The following is a 22,290-nucleotide window of genomic DNA, read 5'->3' on the forward strand; positions in this document are numbered from 1 at the left end:
ATGAGTTTGTGTTTCACAAGCAGTAATCCAGGGGAAGATTTGCCGCTCTCATTTTCAACGCTCTCCATTATCTGGAGACTACTGTGAGAATGAATGCAACCCCAACCCCCCGTGTCTGAATCCATCGGCCTCCTTCTACTTCTTCCAGTCGACTGACTCATTTGTCTTGTACGTCGGAGGACAGCCAAGATCACACGAGAGCCTTCGCCTAGTTTTGTGTTTAGCTAACAAGCCCTAAGCTCCCCTTTCCCTCCCTTTCTTTCCTCCTCGCCACTTTCGCCTTGCTGCCCTCTTTAAGAGTCGCTTCCGAGCTGCTTGAGTGGCTTTCTTGCTCTTCTTTCTCCTTCTCCAAGTGTTTTTTTTTTTTTTTTGCTTCACGGGTCTGATTCAAAAGAAAGCTGCGGGTTAAGGCCATCCCGAGCACTCTCTCAGCGCATGTTTATTTCCTGTACCCACCCCACAACAGTCATTGGTTTATCACAGGGGTGTCCAAACTTTTTGTAAAGGGGGCCATATTTGGTGTGTATGAGGGGCAAACTTAGCGGATGTTTTTTACATATTCAATACAATACAAATTGATTTAACATATAACAGTAATTAATTTAAAGATATTTCAGCGAGCTATTCTGTATTTCACATGTGCTTTTTTACTTTAATTTCAGCTGTCTTAAGCATGTGTTTTGGTTCATTTGAAACATGCATTTCAAAATTGAATGGACATTGAAAATTGAAATGGAATATTCACTTAACTTTTTTTAACACCTTAATTGTTTTGCAACAGTACATCATAATAATACATTTCATTTACTGTCTAACCGCCTTTCCAAACTCTAAAGGTCACTTTACAGTCACAGGATAAGTTGAACGCAATTGTTCTTTGGTTTATTCTTGCCATTTTAGAATTTAAAAAACATAATTTCTCTATTTTAGCAAATTGGGGGGCTTATTCAGTCAATTACTCATATGCTAATTTGCAGTACCTAATTGAGCCTTTAGATGGCGGCACTTAGCACACGCAGGTAACAGCGCTACTGCCCAATGTATTAATTCCTCATGCGGGCCAGACGTTATTGATTTTATAATGTAGGCTGCGGGCTCGGCTGCATTTGCTACTGGGCCGGACTTTGGACATGCTCTCCTCGACCCTGATAACTGTTTTAGCCCACCGGGGGACATAAAAGTTTGATAGTTGTCTTTGCACCATGTCCACCGCCCTCAAAGTTTCTTGTCCATGGTACTCAGGTAGCGGTTTTATCCAGATCCTGTTCAAATTTGGTATGGTATCAAAAGTGCTACAAATGTCAACAAAGACTTTGATTCTGTTTGCCCTTTGGGTGGGTGTTTTCCCTTGACCATGCATTTCTCCCTTTGGGTTGAACCAGAATCCATTGGGTAGAACACAGCAGTGGGGTTGATTTTTTTTTTTTTTTTTTTTTTTTTTTATTATTTATTGTGCTGCCAAGCCTTTTGTTTCTTGGCCTTCTTTATTGTTGTTGATGAGGAAGATGATGAAGCTGCTTTAAAATCCAGCAGATGTCAGACCAGCAGAGCCGAATGGCCTTTTTTTCGCCGACTTTTGTGCTTGAAGAAAAGAACATGTCGGGAAATTTGCCAACATCAAGAGCTCCCTTCAAATGAGGAAGGCGTGTTATATAACGCCATGACTGGAGGGAGCGGCAAAGTAGAGCGCAGGGCTAGATTAAAAAAAAAAGTTACCGCATTAAAAGAGAGTGGTAGAAAGGGCAGTGTGAAGGGCCAGGCTGTATGGTAGCTTCAACCTCTCAAGGCTTCCCTCCTTTCATTTCCATAATAGAGCGCCGCCTTAATTGGCCAAACGCGGGCTTTTTTTTCCCAACTGCCTTTTGTTTGCCGACACGTCTGCGTGAAATTATTTCCACTACATTTACAGCGTAGCATTCCTCCACGCGCTCATTAAAACTAACGTACCTTCCCTGACTGGCCGGGTAGCAACGAGGAATAAACCGCGTTTATCTCCCGCCTGGCCATCCCCACTCGCCTTGTAAAGCAGGCCAACTCCTCCCGTTATTTTTCTTCTCTTGGCCTCATAAAGCTACTGGCCTGCCAGTTTCGCGCTTAGCACAAAGAGTTGCGTCCGGTGTGCCTTTCTTTAAATTGCGTCCGCTTGTTATTAGAATCCGCCATTATTGTTCCTCCTTCTCACAGTTGGATGTCCGCTCCGGCAGCTCGTTAGCACGCGCGCGAACGGTAATGACGGCACATCCGCTAATATTTAGGCGGCGCGCGAATGCATTACCGACGCGGCTCATCATGGCGTTGCACCAAGGAGCCAGGCTGCATGTTTGCAAATGATGTTAAAGCGCACTTGCAAAACTCAACTGCAGTCCATCTGTTGCAATCTGCGGCGCAGTGCTAGAAGATTATTGACTTTAAGAGCTACAAGTTGTTTGCGCGATTCAAGGCGAGGCGCTCCAAAATACGCTTCCTTTAATCCGGCACTGCTGAGCATTACAATACAATACACAACATTGGTTTATATATTGTGAACATCATCTATTTAAACTGGAATAAGGTTTCAAGAAAACATATGGTAAGTGTTTTTATTGGAGTCCCGTAGTTCTGGGATGGAATAACAAAATTAATTGGTTCTGGAACACATTTATTTCCTTGATTTCTTTCTTTTGATTTCTTTACTTCTTTACTTGAATGTCTTTAACTTATTTACTGCCAGATATATACAAAAATGTATCCACTCCAATGTCAGGGTTTTTGTTATTGTCACTCGGACCCACAGAGTATTTAATTTTAGGACTACATAAACATTCAATGCAGCGTACGAAACCTTAGACTCTCTTCTTTCATCAGAAAAATTGAGTTAAATTCCTAAATTATATTGGTCTGGATTTATATTAGCTTTAAATGAGGGTGTGTTTCCAGAATACAATGCAATACATACATATATAGCTCTTTAACAACAGCTGAAACTGGAAAAATTGGAAATGTAGCCCCCTTGTGGAAGGGAAAACATTGCTAGAGATCTGGCCAGCGCTTTATTGGCACTTAAGCAAGAAGAAACAAAACCCCAACAAATTTGGGAATGGCACTCTACGTCATATTTTCAATTCCTGAATAAATTTATGAATGGCAGTGAATGAGTTAAATGTGTAAGTTGAGATGTGTTTTCCATGTAAATACCCTAATCCGTTCCACGCCGTAACAAATTTTCAGACAGAAATGTTTTTTAAAGCATAATAATGCATAAAAATATGTAACAAATACTGTACATGTTACAATTAGATCATTGCACAAAATCGTTCAGAAGTATTTTTTTGCCTAGTGTTCCGTTATGAACAGGTTGTTTGTTGGCTTTCATCGGCTTTTAACTCTCCTTTAAAATGTTGACTGATTTTCCAATGCATTGATGAGCTCAACGGTATGAGCAAAGATATTTTAGTTTTCTGTTACGATAACGCCATACAGTATAAACTAATTTTGTGATTGTTCTGTTGACATTCAGTCATTGGGTGACATATTCCAGGTAATAAAGTTTCATCTTGCGAAGAATCAGCGGTGGCGTTGAGGTTAAAGTTTGTCATGATCAAAAGAGGACGATCAACAGATTGATCGTCCTCTTCCACTAGTGCTTTGTTACGATCACCGTGGACTTGGAAGGCAAGGAGGGGGGGCGGGGGTTGCGATCCTTTGGGGACGCTGTTATCTACAACATCCTCCGTGTTCATTAGCGCTGATCAAGGCTCTCGCTAACGGCAGGCCTGATGCGCCGTGATGGCTTCTGTTGCGTCGGCGCGCGAGGCACCGCCTCCGTGATGCCCCGCGATCGCCTTGGCACGTCTCTAATGGCAGCCACTTTGATCTCCACAAACTCAGTCAGTCCCAACTGCCGCGGGGACTGATCCAATCTCATTTAATTGGTTAGAAAGTTATTATTTATTTACTAGCAAGAATGTGTCTTTGTTCAGAACCGAATTGGAGAAATTAACTTCCTCAGGTGATCAATAAATTTCAGGCCAGTTACGATAATTATCTGTGAGAATATTTACTTGATCAGACATGGCAGGAATGTGCATGACAAGAACCAATCGACCTCCTGCTTTAGTGTCGTTTGCAAGTTGAAGTGGACGGAAAAATCATTGTAAAAAGTGAACTAGGTAAGCTAATTGCCAGACTTTCCTGTTTTGTCTTTTTTATACTTGCACTATGTACAGTACTTTTCATGAAACATTTTTGCACATCTATACATTTCAGTCTAAACTCCATTGAAACTCCATTGAAACTCCCTTTAAACTCTACATCAAAGTCTGCTGTTCAGAGTCAGATTCAGAAAGCCGTAAATTCCCACAATGGGGAAATGTGCAATGATTCAATTCGAGCCAGCAAATGTAGTGTCCCAGAAAATGCACAAGATGGCGCCTAAGCTCCGTTGGAAATGGGCTGATTTGTCTGCTGGGAATTTGTGTCAACTAGAATCAAATAGTAGTCTTGGTGCAACACACAAAGATTCACCATCGCGTTATTTATGTGTTTTCCTTCTAAATTCGCCATGAACACAGATCAACACGAAGTTTTCAGACCCAAAATGCATTGTGTGTCGCTTTCTCGATCAGGGGCGTTCCACACGTGACGTCATGTCAGGCATCGTCACCAACTCGAAAACAAGACTTCCTGAATATTTCAAACCGTTAGATTTAGTTATATGCCATGGAATCTTTGTAAAATATGCTCAGTCGAAGTCATTTGAAGTGATTTTACAAATTCTAGACACAACTTGTCCAGAGGCGTCGGTTGTCCATTAAGGCTTGTATAAGTAACCCGTATTTCTTTGTACTGAAAAATAATCATTTAATAAAATGTATGCTCTATAAAGATATATATGTATAGCTGGACAGAATACTACATATGTTAGAGAGAGAGAGAGAGAGAGAGAGAGAGAGAGAGAGAGAGAGAGAGAGAGAGAGAGAGAGAGAGAGAGAGAGAGAGAGAGAGAGAGAGAGAGAGAGCTCTCACACCACCTCACATTGGTAATAGCGGCTGAAAGAAACACTCCTTGGAAAAAGGTGCGCAATACAAAATCATCTAACAGCATCTCTGTCCAAACATTTTTCGAAATACCTACAAAAATGTTCGTATGTACCATTGTTTGCTCGAATGTCCGTAAGTAGGGGAGTCTGTATATCCAAATCAGATAATAGGGGAAGGAAGTCCCACCACTTTTTTTTTATCGTAGTGGGAGAAATGAACAATCGGAAATAATCCATCCATCCATTTTCTGTACCGCTTATTCCTCATTAGGGTCGCGGGGGTTGCTGGAGCCTATCTCAGCTGTCTTCGGGCACGAGGCCGGGGACACCCTGAATTGGTTGTCAGCCAATCGCAGGGCACACAAATACGTACAACAGTCACTCTTACACTCACATCTATGGACAAGTTGTAGTGGTCAATCTGCTTGCAATGCATGTTTTTGGAGTGTGGGAGGAAAACCGGAGAAAACCCACTCAGGTCCGGGGAGAACATGCAAACTCCACACAGGGAGGCCGGACCGGGATGCGAACCGGCGACGTCTGCACTGTGAAGCCGGTGTGCTAACCTCTCGACTACCGGGCCGCCTATCGGAAATGAAACCTTGATTTTTTTTTGTACTGTAGTTGGTTGCACAACCCGAACTCCGGAACATATCAGCATGACTTGACTTCCTGCTTGTTGTTGCTTGGGGCATTTTGGTTTTTGGTTTCATCTTGAGCGAGTGTATGTTCATTCTGATGATTCATTTCAGGTAACTGACTTTGCCTTTGCACGGCATCAGACTACTTTGCGTTCAAAAATGTTATTATTCCTTCCACCAACTAGTCGGGGGGTCTTTGTCCCATCGTCACTGTGAAGCGTTTTGATGCAAAATCTGAGTTGATATTCAGTAACCAGTTCCAATGGCGGCCATACATGCCTCAACAATGGGGTGGTAGAAATAGGGTAATTTTCTTGTCTGCTCGAACTTAATTTCATTTTTTTGTTTGTTTTTGTTTTTCTGTCATCTGCCCACCAGGGTAACCAAGAGGCCGCCAACCCCCCGGACGCCATGACCCAGCCCTACACCACTACCCAGTACCCCCCTCCCCCACAGAACGGCATCCCCGCCGAGTTCGCCGCGCCGCACTCCCTCCCCACGCCCGACTACAGCGGGCAGAGCCGCGTGGCCGAACACGCCATGACGCTGTACACGCCCACGCCCACACACAGTGAGCAGGCTCCGGGCACCAACAGCAGCACGCCCAGCATCGCCGCCCCCGCGTCCGCACCGGTCAGTGTCGCTCAGCACCTGCAAACACTCTTCTCCACTGGCCACCAGCAAGTAAACACCTTTCACTCTTCTTTCCTGACCTATTGCCACGTCTTTCTTAATGCTCGCTCTTTCCTTACTTTTGACATTTGACCTGTGTGGGAGTTGGCAGGGGTGGAATAAGTCAAACATACCAATATTAAATAGAAGCACTGTGAGTATATCGAACCATCCATTGTGATCCACTTAATTCTCACAAGGTCGCAGGGATGCTGGAGCCTATTCCAGCTGTCATCGGGCAAAGGGTGGGGGACACCCTGAACTCGATGCCATGCAATCACACGGCATACAGAGACAAACAACCATTCGCGCTCAGGGGATGAAACATTTTAATGGCTTCCCCAAATTCATAATGGGTCCAGAGAGTAAATCTGAACTACAATGTGGACCACGGCAAGAAAAAATGTTTGACACCTCTAATTTAAAGTGTTTCATGCATGTTTTTGGAATATGGGAGGAAATAGGAGTACCCGGAGAAAACCCACGCAGGCCTGAGGAGGACATGGAAATTCTACCTTTTACCACATTTAGCTTATGCGCTAAAAAGTCGACCAACAGACCACTGTTACGAATTTTAAAGAATGAGAATGTCCTCAAAACATACATTTGTGTTTAGAACATTATCAGTGAGTACACAGAGTGTTGACTTGTTGACTTGTACTTGAGGGAAATGTACCGAATGCGTGATGAGTAGTTGTTGTCACATATTATCTGAATACAGGAAGCCACAGCACCTGCAAATTCTGCTTTTTCGGGTTTTCAAGGACATGGTCTGAAAAATATCTGTCTTCCATTGGGTCGAAGCAAATTGTTTCTGGCCTAGAACAGCAGTCTCAAGGTGAATCGGTGGAACATAAAGGTTCCTCGATAGAGTGCTTGTAATTTACTGAAAAGCGAAAATTGTCAAGCATGTTTTGATTTGCCCGCGATGGTTAACAACAGCTTTGCATTTTGTGTTGCGTTGAAGTCAAAGGCAGCCGAGCTATGAAAAGAATGTCGTGCTGCTGTTCACAAGCGATAGAAGAACAGGGAGTTCCATAGGAGTGAACCACTTCTTAGAAATTTCATGTAATAAACTAATGGAGAAAAAACTAATTTAGAAAGCAGAGTAGTAAATAAATGCAATATAGATGTGAAGCTGAAACTGTTGCTACAACGAAATAAAAGTCCAGTTCTGAAGAATAAATACATTTTCCTTCACCCTTGCATCAATCATTGCGTTGCCATATCCAAAGTCGGTCAATGAAAATATTACAACAGAGTTTTCATGTCCCAAAAGTTGCAGTGTATGCAACACATAAAAAGCAGTTCTGGGAGTAATAAAGTCAATATTTGTTCACCAACTGGCAAAAAGGCTGATTCAGATTCACCGCGCCCATTTCAATATTGTTAAATTGCAATGTTGTTACTCTGCAATTCCAAGGCCTTCTTCATCTATTGATATATTTTATTTTTCACCCAATGACTCTTTGATATAGCCGTCTTAAGGAATACACACTTTATAACCTTGCGCCTCATTAAAATTTCAACCCAAAACATTCATAAATAAACAAAAGATGTATAAATATATATCATTGCATTGGATCTGAACCCTCACCGTACTGAATATATGCAACATAAACACGCTTTTATGCATTCATACTTGAGTACTTGCAGCAGTCACATGACTTCAAGTGTGTAATTTTCTGCTTACTTTTGCATGAGAAGCAGAAATGTGCATTAATGCCGGCCATGCCGGAGAGCCGAGAGCCGTTATCGGGGGTGTTGCAGTCCACATGAATGATTTAGGGGCCTCCTGATCTCTCGTTTTATGTGTGTGTGTGTGTGTGTGTGTGTGTGTGTGTGTGTGTGTGTGTGTGTGTGCGCGTGTGCGTGTGCGTGTGTGTACGCGTGTGTGCGTGTGTGTGCGTGTGTGTGCGTGTGTGTGTGTGTGTGTGTGTGTGTGTGTGTGTGTGTGTGTGTGTGCGTGCGCGTGCGCGTGCGTGTGTGTGTGTGTGCGTGTGTGTGTGTGTGTGTGTGTGTGCATGTGCGTGTGTGTGTGTGTGTGTGTGTGTGTGTGTGTGTGTGTGTGTGTGTGTGTGTGTGTGTGTGTGTGTGTGTGTGTGAGAGGGGGAGGGGGGTGGTGTCGTTCCTGCGAATGCGGGCGAACACTCATCAAACATCCAGGGAGCTGATGTTAGCAGAATGTCTGGCTCGTTAGTGGCGGAAAAAAAATCTTGATTTTTAAAGTGAAATTTGTTGATGTGAAAAGTAGAAAATAATTAACTGTGAATGCGAGTGAATGTGAGTGAATGTGTGTGCATATATATATCTTCTTTTCCTTTCGGGTTTATATATATATATATATATATATATATATATATATATATATATAAGGGCTCAGAGAGGAGCTGGAGAGAGCCTGGAAGGTAAAGGTGACAGTCGTGCCTGTGGTGGTCGGAGCACTTGGGGCAGTGACCCCCAAACTCGACGAGTGGTTGCAACAGATCCCGGGAACAACATCGGATATCTCGGTCCAGAAAAGCGCAGTGCTGGGAACAGCACGGATACTGCGCAGAACCCTCAAGCTTCCTGGCCTCTGGTAGAGGACCCGAGCTGAAATGGCGACAGACACCACCCATGGTGTGTGAGACGAGGATATCCAGTGGCATCCAAAAATCATTCTCTTCAGGAGAGCGAGACACCTTCAACCCTTAAAATAGATCTGTAAATTCTAAAATCGACCCTCGAGTGTGTGGATTGACCAATCGTTGAGATGTTTCGAATTCTTCTTCTTCTATTCCTTTCAGCCTTTCCCTGCAGGGGTCGCCACAGCGAATCAGTGTCCTCCATCTTCATGTTTCAAAATCAATTCTGAGATTAACCAAATTGTAATGAAAGATATTGTAGCCTAAAGCCAGTAATATGTACGTAAATTTTGGATTGGATTGGATTAGACTTTATTAGTCTCGCAATTTCATTTCACAGCAGCAAAGTGAACTATGAAAGTAATAGGAAAGGAAGAAATAGAAAAACAAAATACAGGACCTGCTGCTGTAAAGACAGCAACTCTTGCGGCGCCATTCTGAAGTCAAAACAACAACAACAAAAACTAAATAACAAATAATGTGACACAACACAAAAGACACAGACAGTCATTCAATTTTTAAGCACTTGCTGCAACCTCTTTGATGTATGAAGCAGTTTGAGATGAGAGGATCGGAGCGTCCTTTATACCAGTGGATCAGGGACCTCATAGTGAAATTTGCACGTCTGCAACATTTTACATGTTGAAAATAAACACGAAGCTATAGCATCTATGGCCGAAAAGAGACTGTCTTACATCTCCTGTCCCATGTAAATCCGCTTCAATTCAATGCCGCGACAGTTCCACATACTGGATGCATCGGCGCTCTGCACTGACACTTCTTTCTTCTCATCGCGTGCTCATCAAGCCTTGCATCCATCCAGCCTCAGACCGTCCAACAGCACCGACCTTTCTGCTGAACCAAGGCTGTGAAAATGCTGCCCATCATAGGCGCTAAAAAGCACAATCGCCCCAGAGCTGTCCAGCGATGACAGTAAACTTGCACTGACATTCCAAATCAAAAACAGTGCTGGCATATTTGTGCTGCCGAAAAGGTGCAACCCCTTGCAGTCTCCTCCTTGATGAATGTCATAGTCAAAAATGCTGAAAAACAATCCCTATCTGGTACACACAACGCAAAACAACTCAAAGTGACAAAACAACACAAAAGCAAGGCTCATTAGAACAGCTGCCTACTCGGGCACCATCTTGTACTTCTTTTGGATACAGTGTCCATGGTAGCACTTCATTCCAGCTTCCGCTGTTGTTAAAGCGCTATATCAATCAATAGCGAGCTAGCTATTTTCCATCTATTAGCTTTCTAGCTGGCTGGCTGGCTATCTAGCTAGCTAGCTATATGGCTATTTAGCTGGCTGGTTGGATAGATAGATGGCTATCTATTAGCCACTATTAGTTTGCTAGCTAGCTTTCCATCTATTTGAGTTACTTCTGGGTTGAGTGGCGCGTGTGGCTGCCGCTACTCACCCACAGAAAAACTGATCCTGTGACTGTAAAGTGACTTTGAGAGTTTTGAAAGGCGCTTAGAAATTAAATGCATTATTATTATTATTCATTTTTTTATTATTATTATTATACAGTGTTTTCCATGTGGGTGTGGAGGGGACTTTTTAAGCGGCGGTCGAAGCCCCTGCTTTCCACAAAGCAGTTCTCTTTTGTGAATTTGTTTCAATTCTGCATTTGCATTTGCCCTACTTGAAATACTTTTGACCCGCGGCTCACCCTGGGCGGTGGGAAGATAAAGATAAAAGCCAAGACGTCTCGCGCCGTTAAAGCTCAGCAACGCGTCCGGAAAGAAGAGTAACGTCGATGGAGATGAGAACCTTAAGACCTGCTGGCCACTCTTGTCTCGCTTGCGGTGGGAAAACACCTGCAGAGAGAGGTCGAAGCTTGGCTGCCGTCTTATCTGGGTCAGGCGCACGTACACACAAACACAACTGTTCGCTATTAGCTGCCCTCTTTCAGAATTGCAATTACCTCGACATGCGCGGTGCATGAAAGCATATTCTATACTTTGACCTAATGGCTTAATGCCTCGAAAATGCTAGTGATTGTGATGTATTCATTCTCCTTCCCTTCACAAATCTGCCACAGAGACTATATCGCTATTATTTGAATCAGGCGTGTCAAACTAATTTTTTGCCACGGGCCACATTGTAGTTCCGGTTTCCTCTCTAGGGCCATTATGAATTTGGGGAAACCATTAGAATGTTTCATCTCCCCCACATATCATATACAGAATGCACAACATTACCGGTAACGAATAACTAATTTTCAACTATGAAGTAAAGAATAATAAATGTCATCGTGGTTTTCCATACAGCACGGCAATTTTAAATTTTGGTCCAGGCTTTAGCAAGCATCCTCACATGCTGGATTTGCTTTCGCAGGCCGAATAAAATGATGTGGTGGGCCAGATTTGGCCCCCGAGCCTTGACTTTGACACATGTACTTGAAACTGACTGAAACATGCTTTGACATTTCTTCGCGGCTGTCGAAAATGCTCAGGTATCATCACGCTGAGGAAATGAAGACTCGCTCGCCTGCCTCAAGCTGTTTATTTGTCAGCACCACTTGATTTTTACTGTAAAGCTGACAACATAAGAGAATTTAACAATTCATATCTTAAAACCTTTACCTTCAACCAAAAGCTATAATTTCCTATTTGTCCACTAGTTAAGACGAAGCTGTTTTTCATAAAATAAAGGACGCACTTCCCATACAAAAAAAATCTGTGTATGTTACCAATGGCAAATAAATCACCGAACACTTCCTTCTTTGAAAGTGTGTATCCTGTGATAAAAAAGGTAAATAAAACAAAATTAAAAATAGCTAAATAAAAAAAAAATCATATTACCAAAACTGACCTAATGTAATTGGTCCTCCCTTTAGGAAACAAGAAGTGTTCCAATCTGAATACATACGCTCCCCTACTTACGAACATTCAAGTTAGGAACAATGGTACATTCATGTATGAACATTTTGTATATGCATAACATAACATATGTAGTATTCTCTTCATTTGTACATGTACATATTTTTATAGAGCATATATGTTATTAAAGATTTATTTTTCAGTACAAACCAATACAGGTTACTTATACAAGCTTTAAACATACTTGTATAAACCTTAAAGGACAATCGACACCATTTTTTTGTTTCCTAACTGACATCAGAAACATCAGACATCATGTCATTTATTATTGTGACAGATTTTTTTGGGGGCAAATAACGAAGGATACACACATACAGACGCTCCCTAACTTCCGAACGTGAGACGTTCCGAACAGTCGTTCATAAGGTGAATTTGTTCTTAAGTTGATTCAGTGCTATATTTTGTATGCCATGTATGTTTAAAGGACAACCGACATCACTTTTTTGTTTCCTAACTGACATCAGAAAAACGTTTTATAGCATCTAAAATACCCAAAACACGCAGTATGATATTTTTTGTCACATGCAAAACACCAATAAAAATGAGTTAGTGTCCCAAAGCTACTTCAAAATGACCCCGGAAATTGCGAGTTTCATAAGGTCCCGCCCCCTTGTTCATGACGTCACGCCAAGACGTCTTGCCTGGCTTGCGAATCAAAACAATGGCTTCAGATTCGGAGAAGATACTTTCTTGTTACTCATCCAGTTATGAATGTGATTCAAATAGTTCTGAAGAGGAAAGCATAAATGTTTGCAATCAATTAAAGACGTCCTTACGTGTCATTTTGAGGCGTCTGGACGGCAATGTAGCGTCCCAGAAAATGCACAAGATGGATGATGTGTCTGCTAGTATCAAATACTAGTCTTGGTGCAACACACAAGGATTCACCATCGCATTATTTATGTGTTTTACTTCTAATTTCGCCGTCAACACGCATCAACACCAAGTTTTCAGACCAAACAAAGTACCCAAAATGCATTGCGTGTCGCTTTCTCGGTCAGTAACGATACCTACCGTGACGTCACGGTAGGTATCGTCACCAACTTAAAAACAAGACTTCCTGAATATTCAGTGCGAGTCTTAAAATGTAAAATGTAGCGATATGCGGTGGAATCTTTGTAAAATACGCTCAGTAGAAGTCATTTGAAGTGATTTTACACATTGTCCGTAGGCGTCGGTTGTCCTTTAAACATACATTCCAAACAAAATAGAGCACTGAAGCAACTTACGAACAAATTCACCATGGGCACCTCAACGTATCTCGTTCGTAAATTGGTCTGTATTCGGTCTGTATTCGAATTATGGAAAAAAAGTTACATCAGTCCCATGGTTTTTTTTTTTTTTTTTTTTTTTTTTTTTGGGAAAGTGCGAGGAAGGATCTTGTGTTCTGCCATCCCACAATACTAATGCCTAAAACAAAACTGGCAGCAACAAATCCCTGAACTATCCTCGTTTACGTCTAACGATGCAGTTTAACACGTTGAGCTATGGCGCCTTGTCGGCTCGGTTTGATTTGCAGTGCTCTGTTACACCAGCCAGTTGAAAGCCAACAGAAGCGGCCCCCTACCCTTTTTTGCCCCCCTGCTCCTCCATCTTCATCTTATCCCCCTTCGGGACGCCTCACCAATCCCCGTCCGTCCGTCTCTTCTCTCGCGTTCGCCATCTCGCAGCGATTCATGTGAGCCCCTGCCGGGAAAAGAGCCAAGAGGTGGTGCCCCCCCATCTTCGCCCCTTCCCTACCCCTCCTTTTCCATCGACACATCCACCCCACATGAATGGGGTTGGGGGTGGATTATCGGGATGTAAACAGAGAATCTAATCCTCAGGGTCTTGCGACGTGGTGGCGCCCACCGCTGAGTTGCGGCAGCTTTAATGGCACAAGCAGCCCGTTTGCTTCGGGTGCTGCTGCCACACGAGCCTGTGAAGCCTTTTGATTTCCAAAGCACAGATTGAAGGAGCAGATTCTCAACGGAGAAACTGCGTCTCTTCACGCCACCACAATCTCCCCATCTCCCCGCTTTGCTGCTCCCTTGACGCCACTTTACTCTGTTCAGCTCTTCGACTTTAAGACTTAAAAAGAGCGTGAAGATTCCCTGACGTTTGTTTTAACAAGTCCTCCCCTTCTTTCCTCTCGTCCATTCGTCGGCGTATCCCCATCTGCCCTCCAGAAGCAGACCTCGAGGGCAATCACCCGCCACTACTCTGCCAAAGAAAATATTACACTTCTTAGACAGTATAAAGCTAATAAATACACAGTGTATACAGTATGTATTCAGGATATTTTATGAATGGCAACAGTAGAAAGATACCCAGGTTAATTGTACTTTCTGCTATTTAGTGAAAGAAGACTTCACGATATGTAATATAATGTACTTCATGAAAAAATGTGGTCTCTTGACATGAGTTACCCAACGTATATGTTTTTTTTTTTCCCGAGACACAGACATTTATTGGCTTGGACTTGCGAGCAACAAATTGGAGACAAAAGCATTATTTGGAGGCAGTGAATTCAATTCGCTTCTCAACAAGCAACAATTTGGCAGAAGCCATACAAACGGCAGTTTAGCTGAATGCTAATGAAAATGCTAAACGAATTACAAGGCCTAACTCATAGCAATGCGAGCAAAACAACAAATAGTACACAAACAGTGGAGTAGAAGTCAACATAATAATACTCACAGGCATTATATATATTTTTTATGCTCTGTGAAAAATATTACTGCGGTTTTCTGACCAATTAGGATGACACCTTCAAGTATGTCCATATGTCTGTCATCTGCCCACAGGTGGGCATGACATGCACAGCAGAAGGAGCAGCACAATGTCCATTGAATTTAAAGCCAAACATATTGCGGAAAATGTTTACATTGTTTACATTATATTGATTTATGCTATTATTTAAATTATTCAACACATTTTTTTATATTATGCGTGATGTAGTGGCGAGCCGGGCATTCACACCTGGGCCTTCGTGTTTGCTTTCAACATTTAGCTTGTAGTAGATGTGCACATTCCACCATGACGTCCCTGATGCACTGGTGAAAAGGATGATCCTCTCCTCTTTCATCTATGACTGCTTCATGTGACAAAGAGGGTACAGCAAGTGCTGAAGAATGAATTACTCTTTGTGTCTTTGTGTTGTCATATTATTTGTTATTTAGTTGTTGTTTTTTTTTTTTTTTTTGCTTTCTTTCCTTTCCTCTTCCTTTCATTACTTTGCTGCTGTGTTACCTCCGGGTAGAGTTAACGCTGGTGCGAATGGCTGCCCCTGCTCACCCGCACAAAAAATCCTGTGACTGCAGTGTACTTGAGTTTTGAAAGGCAATTAGAAATTAAATGTATTATTATTATTATTATTATTATTATTATTATTATTATTATTATTATTATTATTATTATTATTATTATTATTATTATTCAGTATTGCCACATATGAATCAATCCAATCCTTTATAACTACTTTTTGACTATACAACCTTTACTATAGCTACAGGTGCGACTGCGGCTCATAGAAAGGTGGTGTGATTGACAACAAGTCCACTAGAGGGTAATGTTAGCCAGGAAATAAAGTCTGCGAGAAGGCCTTGGTGTCGCCAACTCAAAATCTGGTGTGATGTGAAAACCTTCTGAAATTTAAGTGCCACAATATCCTCCAATGTGACAAGGGAGAGCCTAGTGAACTGGACAAAACGTAAATAGTACGCTTAAAGATCTCCTGTTGGCCACAACTTACAACCCAGACGCTCACACACAACATAATTGTCCAGCTAGGTTTCAGCTTCTGATCTTTTAACGAAACCCACAAAAGACTTCTCTCTAGACAAGTAAAATGAGTTTTGACCTTGGTCACACTGAAAATGAAACTTACGAGTCCAGGTAGCACCAAATATACTTTCGTGACCTTTGTTTGCTATACGATTCTTTTTCAAACGTTTAACACGTGCCCTGGCTCAATAAAGGTTGGGAAGCATTGCACAGGGTCTAGGGGGAGCAACGTATGCGACCGTTCCGTGATTTCGCAAAGGGACAGGGGTGAGGTGGGAGTGGGATGGGGAGGTTTTGCCGGCCGAGCAACGGCGGGCTTGTTATCTGGCTGGCTTCAAATAGTCCGAGGTCGGCGTGAATTTCATGAGTAATCTTTCTGCGTTCAGATAACAAATTAAGGCGGCTGGCGTAAGGGCAGCAGTCAATTCCACTTTTTTTTCCCGCGCCGAGAAGACTCTCCAAAGGGGATTCTGGGTGACTGCGATAACAAAAAAAAGAACGAGTGGGGAAAAAAAGAAAAAGAAAAAATAAGCAGCAACGCCCAAACCGATTTGCTCCCTTGCCTCGTTGTTTGTGTCATCCGCCGCTTTCCGGCACTAACGCTCCCGTGTCGCACAAAGTCAATCTCGGAGTCTGTGCCGCCAAGGACGCTCCCTCCGTGTGGACATTTATAAAGAACGGGCTGATAATTCATGGATTCGAATTTCTTTATGAAATGGACGGAGGAATCCTTGAAGGTCTGAAGAAGTGCAGCTGAAAAGGCCCATTTAGCCTCCGATCTGACCTTCTTGTCGTAACTGCTTGAAAGCGAATGGCCCGGCATGAGTCACCGAACTACAAAAATAATGAGCACATGATACGCGAGATGTGGAGGAGGAGGAGGAGATGGATGCTTGGCTAAAAACGAAAAATGGAGTGTTGACTTTTGTTGAGTTATTGTCAAGGAGGAAAAAAAACGATTCTGACTTTCGTTGACTTTTTACTCATCGAAAAGGACAAAGAATGAACCCTTGTCAAACTCAACATGAAGGATCTCAGTTTTGGGGTTGCAGTTCTGTCACGGGACGACAAGAGGAACGGAATGTGCATCATTCCATGAATTTAACCATGTTTTTTCAAATTCCTTGTTTGACTTCAACAGCAATGTTAATATGAAACAATTGTCAAGTAATAATAATAATACATTACATTTTAAGCGCCTTTCAAAGTTCTCAAGGACACCTCATCATGTAAGACCATTTCTGTCTTGGAAAAATCCAACTGAACTCATTCACTGCCATTCACGAATTGATTCGGGAAATGAAATTTTTGACATGGATCATCATTCCTGAATTTGTTTCGGTTTTTGTTTTTCTTGCAGGAAGTGCCGATAAAGCGCTGGTCAGACCTCTGGCTATGTATTTTCCTTTCCACGATGGGGCAGCATTTGCCTTTTATCCATGTTAGCGCTTTGTTACAGCTTCAGATGTTGTTAAAGTGTTATATAAATCAATATCTACTGTACTGTATTTTATTTTGTACAGCCGCCCCTTTTTCAAGCTCAGATAACTCCACACCGATATAACTTAGGAATTACCTTTTTTTTTCGTGATGAAAGAAAATAGTCTAAGATTTGTAAAGCTGTGTTGAATGTTTATGTAGTCCTAAAACACACATTTTTGCACATCGTCTGGCAGTGAATGAGTTAATTGTTTGGATTAAAAAAATCGTGCCATCACATCTTTTGTTCCTCCTAATTTTTCATTTAGTTGTGTTTTGTATTTACACATTAGTACAAGGTGGTCCTTGGAAAACACTCTTACCCTGTCCAGCTTTCATTGCATTCCCATGACAACCAGCGAGGGTGTTGCAACAAAGTAAGATCTCAGTAAGCATTGTCAACTTTATGCAGTTTCTTTTCCTTTGTGGCCATTGTGTCTTGTGACATATTTTTTGTGTAAATTTAGACGCATGGACTTTAGCTGTAGGGAATTTAGCTCATAGACCTATTTTGAGAAGGTTTCTTCAGCCGTCATCTGTACCTTCTCATCGATGGACCACTCCTGTACGACTGAGAGCTTACACAGACATAGACCTATTTTCCAAAATAAAACATATTGTTGTTTATTTTCACATTGAATGTAGGGTGGGCAAGACACGCCTTGATATCCACACAAGCCATTGAAAAAGTGGATTTTGCATCGGGTGCAAGTGTTGTTGATAGTTTCATTGCAATTGGTTGGCCAAAGTCAGCTGGGAAAGGGTCCAGCTCCCCCGTGATCCTCATGACGTAACGTGGTCAAGAAATGAGATGGAAGTACATCTAAAAGCCACTTAAACATAACAATCCCCTTTTTAATTCTTAAAAACCTCAAAATCAGAAGTAGGAAGTGTTTTACGTCCAATCGGGTGGCGACAGGAAGCCATTAGCAGCCTTCCTGGTTAGTCTTGTAGTCACATTAGACCATGGATCGCATGGTGTCTAGCGCGCATTAGCATCCTGTTCAGTGCTGCAGATCATACCTGACACTTTCCCTCTGGAGATACGAATTATTTCAAAAGAGCATACAAACAAGCGGCAAGCTTCAAAGAATAAATTAAATCTCCCTCTGTGCGAGGACAGGCTTTAATCAGATCTAATCTACTGTACCTGCCTGGCTGCTTTCCAATCAGATATTTTCAATTATGCTCTTGTAATGCCACTCTGCACGGAGTGGCGAAAAAGTGCTGAGGCCGGCACTTTACGGGTGATTTGCAAATAACAGTGAAGGGAGTCTTTTTGAGAGAAGTGGCGGAACAGGAAGTCAGCGAGCCGCCGGAGATGACAGCTCACGTTGGCACGGACGCCAAGTTCCGCATCCCGCCCCCTCCTCCCTTTTCCTCCTCCTCCCACTGCTTCCCTGTGACAGCAGATGTCGGGACAGCAAAGTAACGCTGATGGTGGCCTTACGTGGCGGAGCTGCGCAGGTCATTAGTTTCCTTTGCCGCGACGCCATTTCTCAAGCAGGGTTGGCAGAGATGCGGGTAGGGAGATAGTCACTCAGTAAAGGCGGGGCTTTGAATGGCAAAGCATGAAAAGGAGGCAAGCAGGGTAGGGAGGATCGGGAGATATTTGTAAGCAAGAGAACAGGTAGGTGGTGCCTGAGGATGTCCGATCTACGGGTGAACTCCTGTGGAGGATGGGAATCAAAAGGCTAAGGATGTCGGGGAGGTAGGAAATCAGGAAGGCCATCTGCTAGGTAGGTGGGTAAGCAGGCGAGGTGGGTTTTAGGCTTATCCATGTCCAATTCATGAGTCAGTCGCGGGCAATAGCTAAACTCAAGCAGTGGGGAGGGCAGGAAGGTAGGTAGTGAGAATGCAAACCAAACAGGTTGGGAGGTCAGCGACATAAGTAGGCTGGAAGCTGCTTGTCCATTTGTGACCGATCTGGGTCGTTGGCAACAAGTCGGAGTTCAGACAAACTGGCAAAGACGGAGCCTGATCGACGTCTAGTGGCTGCCGAGATTTCAGGAAAACAGCCTACCAACTGAAGTCAGGGGTGGTAAGAAACAAATAAGCTACATGCAAAGGTACGCAGTCTAATGGATGTCCAAAAAGCAGGCCAGAAGGGGAGTCAGTTAAGTTGGTGAACAGGTCGATGGCCAGATCAAAAGACAGAAAACTGGAAGGGATGGATAACTTGGACGTAGGAAGGCAGGGTTGTAGGGGTCCGGGCAAAAAGGAAGCATGGCAACCCGTTAATGGCTAGATGGGAAGGTGGCAGAGGAAGCAAGCACACCATCAAGCAGGGAGGTCAGCAAACTGCTTGAAGCAAGCTAGTCGAGGGGATGGCAACCAGGGAGAAAGTCAGATCATAAAGAAACTGCATAACAAGATCCAAGGCGGCGAAATGAACAAATTGCAGGCCCTTAACGTGTTATTTGTTCTTTCCGTGTCCTTGTCATTGGTTCAACGGATCCTGCAAGCTAATTTGGATGTTTGAAAACACCGTGACTTGCCGCAATGAAACAGATACCCTCGAACGTCGTTCCGCTAACGGTCGACGGTGTCTTGTGTGAGCAATAAATCCGATCCACCTGCGGCAGCGGCGGGGAGCAGCGTCCAGTTCCTCGCCACCCTCCGACATCTGTCTGCAATGTGTCAGCCCCGAGCCCAACACGGCCGCTAAGGCTATTAACCTCCACCGCGGAGTTGAGAGCCCCATCGGCCAAATCTCTCACACACAAATCCACTCCGGCCCCTCCGGTGTCTTTTGTTCACCACACTCACACTGGCCTGCGGGGGCGTCCTACCTGGCGGTGAGGGGGGGAGGAGGGGTGACAAGGTGAGACCTTGAATCAAACCGTTGTCAGCATTCACAGTGGATTCACAATGGATGTCGGCGACGACACGAAATGGGCCATAAACGGCAAATAAATGACAGCCATCGGCGTGGAGATTGTGATTATGATAATGAGAATAATAAAAAAGATCATCATCACCATCGGCATGATAACGATGATTTTGTCACGATAAATTTGATTGAATGCACTGCAAAGCACATTTTGCGCCACGCTTGGAAATGGATCACAGAGTGGCCACGGTGTGTCACTTCCATTTCACACAGGGGTCTACTCACAAGGCTTTGCGGTTTGTGTTCAGTGTGTGACGCTTCCAACTAGCTCCTCAAGATGCTATCTGATTAGCGGCCCTGGTTTAAGGGGTTCTCAAACTTTTTTGCTCCCTAATTTTTTTCCATGGACCTGCTTATCATTCGAAAACCATCCATCCATCCATTTTCCGTACCGCTTATTCCTCATTAGGGTCGCGGGGGTGCTGGAGCCTATCTCAGGTGTCTTCGGGCATAAGGCGGGGGACACCGGGTTGCCAGCCAATCGCAGGGCACACAAAGATGTACAACAGTCACTCTCACACTCACACCTAGGGACAATTTGGAGTGGTTGTGGAGTGGAGTGTGGGAGGAAACCGGAGGACCCGGAGAAAACCCACGCCGGTCCGGGGAGAACTCCGCACAGGGAGGCCGGACCGGGACGCGAACCGGCGACCTCTGCACTGTGAAGCCGGTGTGCTAACCACTCGACTACCTCCAGTCGAAAACCAATTAAACATAACTCCGTCTTCGATTATGGGAATTGTAACTTATGTGTCAAATATTTTGTAAAATGAATAGTATTCTTCCTCTGGCTCATACGACTTTATTCCCGTCTCAGCACGATGTGTGACAGAGCCTTCAGCTGCTCTGCCCCCAAACTTTGGAACTCCCTTCCTTCAAACATTCGTAACATCGATTCTCTTCCCACCTCAAGTCCCATGTCAAAACCCCCCTTTTTAAAATTGCATTTTATGTGTAGCTCTCTCTCTTGTATGTATTTATAATTGTGTTTTATTTATTGCATTCTATTTGTGATTGTATTTTATTTATTATAGTACCTATGCTTGTCTGTGACTGTAAAGTGTCCTTGAGAGCTTTGAAAGATGCTTAAAGGACAACCGACACCATTTTTTTTCCTAAGTGAAATCAGAAAAACGTTTATAGCATCGAGAACACCCAAAACACGCAGGCTGATGTTTTTAGTCAAATGCAAAACAACAATAAAAATGAGTTAAAGTGTCCCAAAACTATTTCAAAATAAAAATTAAAATTGCGAGTTTCAGAAGGTCCCGTCCCCTTGTTCGTGACGTCACGCCAGGACGTCTTCACCTTGCTCTAGAATCAAAACAATGGCTTCAGATTTGGAGAAGATGCTTTCTTGTTACTCATCCAGTTATTAATATGATTCAAATAGTTCTGAAGAGGGAAGCATAAATGTTTGCAATCGATTAAAGAAGTACGAACACCTTGCCTTACGAACTTTTTGAATTACGAACGTTACATTTATGAAAATTAAACCTTGGATTAAGCACTATTTTCGCGATACACACCCCCACCACGGCTGGCGGAGTAATCTTCGGCGGACGAACACAAAAGCACACGACCGAACAACGCCCCAGCCGGCCTACCTCATATTTTCAATTCCTGAATACATTTATGAATGGCAGTGAATGAGTTATTAACAATAATACAAAACATTTCTAATAATTCCGCAAACATTGATAAATTTCACTGGTGAAAGTCTCAAGCAAAGGGACCTGCAGGTCAATATACTGATATAAATGTATAAATCCTTCAAGACTTGCCCAGTGAGTTCTCCTCCGGACAAAAAAGGCCAAGCGTAAAAATACTGTGAAATCACGTCCACCTGAACGCCGGCAGACATCCATCAGCGCTGTCATGGTGGGGAACGGGCGGGATTTGTCAGCTGTGGCCGACACGTCGTTTATATCGAAATGTCAGAATGGCATTCGCATAATGATGGCAACAACAACGCTTCGGGCTCAGGGTCCCCTCGCGCGTGCCAACAATGCCGCTAATGTCTCCGGTTTTGGCGCGTCGGGCCGCCGTGGGATCTATATCCGCGGCTTTTTTGTCAGCGCCTTCAATCTTACGTCTACCTCAAGAGCTAAATGCAAAGAGATTAATACGCGGATTTGTGACGCGCAAGCTCCACGTTGACATTATAACTCATCGGCTGTTTATCGTTTCATCGTTCTTGCTGGATTGGGAAATGACTGAGGCGTCTTCAACTAGAAGCTATGAGCTGGATTTTGGTGGTTCCACAAAATAATTTGGAAGGAATGTCAAAAGTGCATACTTAT

At 43.3% G+C, this 22,290-nt stretch overlaps 1 protein-coding gene across 7 annotated transcripts in view; it reads left to right on the top strand.

Moving 5' to 3' along the window:
• Positions 1–22,290, top strand: part of LOC148885693 (RNA binding protein fox-1 homolog 3-like) — a 326,703-nt gene that overhangs the window by 264,136 nt on the left and 40,277 nt on the right. For 6 of the 7 annotated variants that reach the window (XM_089018729.1, XM_089018732.1, XM_089018728.1 and 3 more), the window contains one exon: positions 6,038–6,343. In XM_089018729.1, coding sequence (XP_088874855.1) covers positions 6,038–6,343 — 306 coding nt within the window. The remainder of the gene's footprint in view (positions 1–6,037; positions 6,344–22,290) is intronic. The other variant, XM_089018733.1, reaches the window with a different exon arrangement.

The sequence above is a fragment of the Hippocampus bargibanti genome, linkage group LG17 (assembly GCF_051943395.1).
Source record: "Hippocampus bargibanti isolate YZ-2025 linkage group LG17, ASM5194339v1, whole genome shotgun sequence".
Classification (NCBI taxonomy): domain Eukaryota; kingdom Metazoa; phylum Chordata; class Actinopteri; order Syngnathiformes; family Syngnathidae; genus Hippocampus; species Hippocampus bargibanti.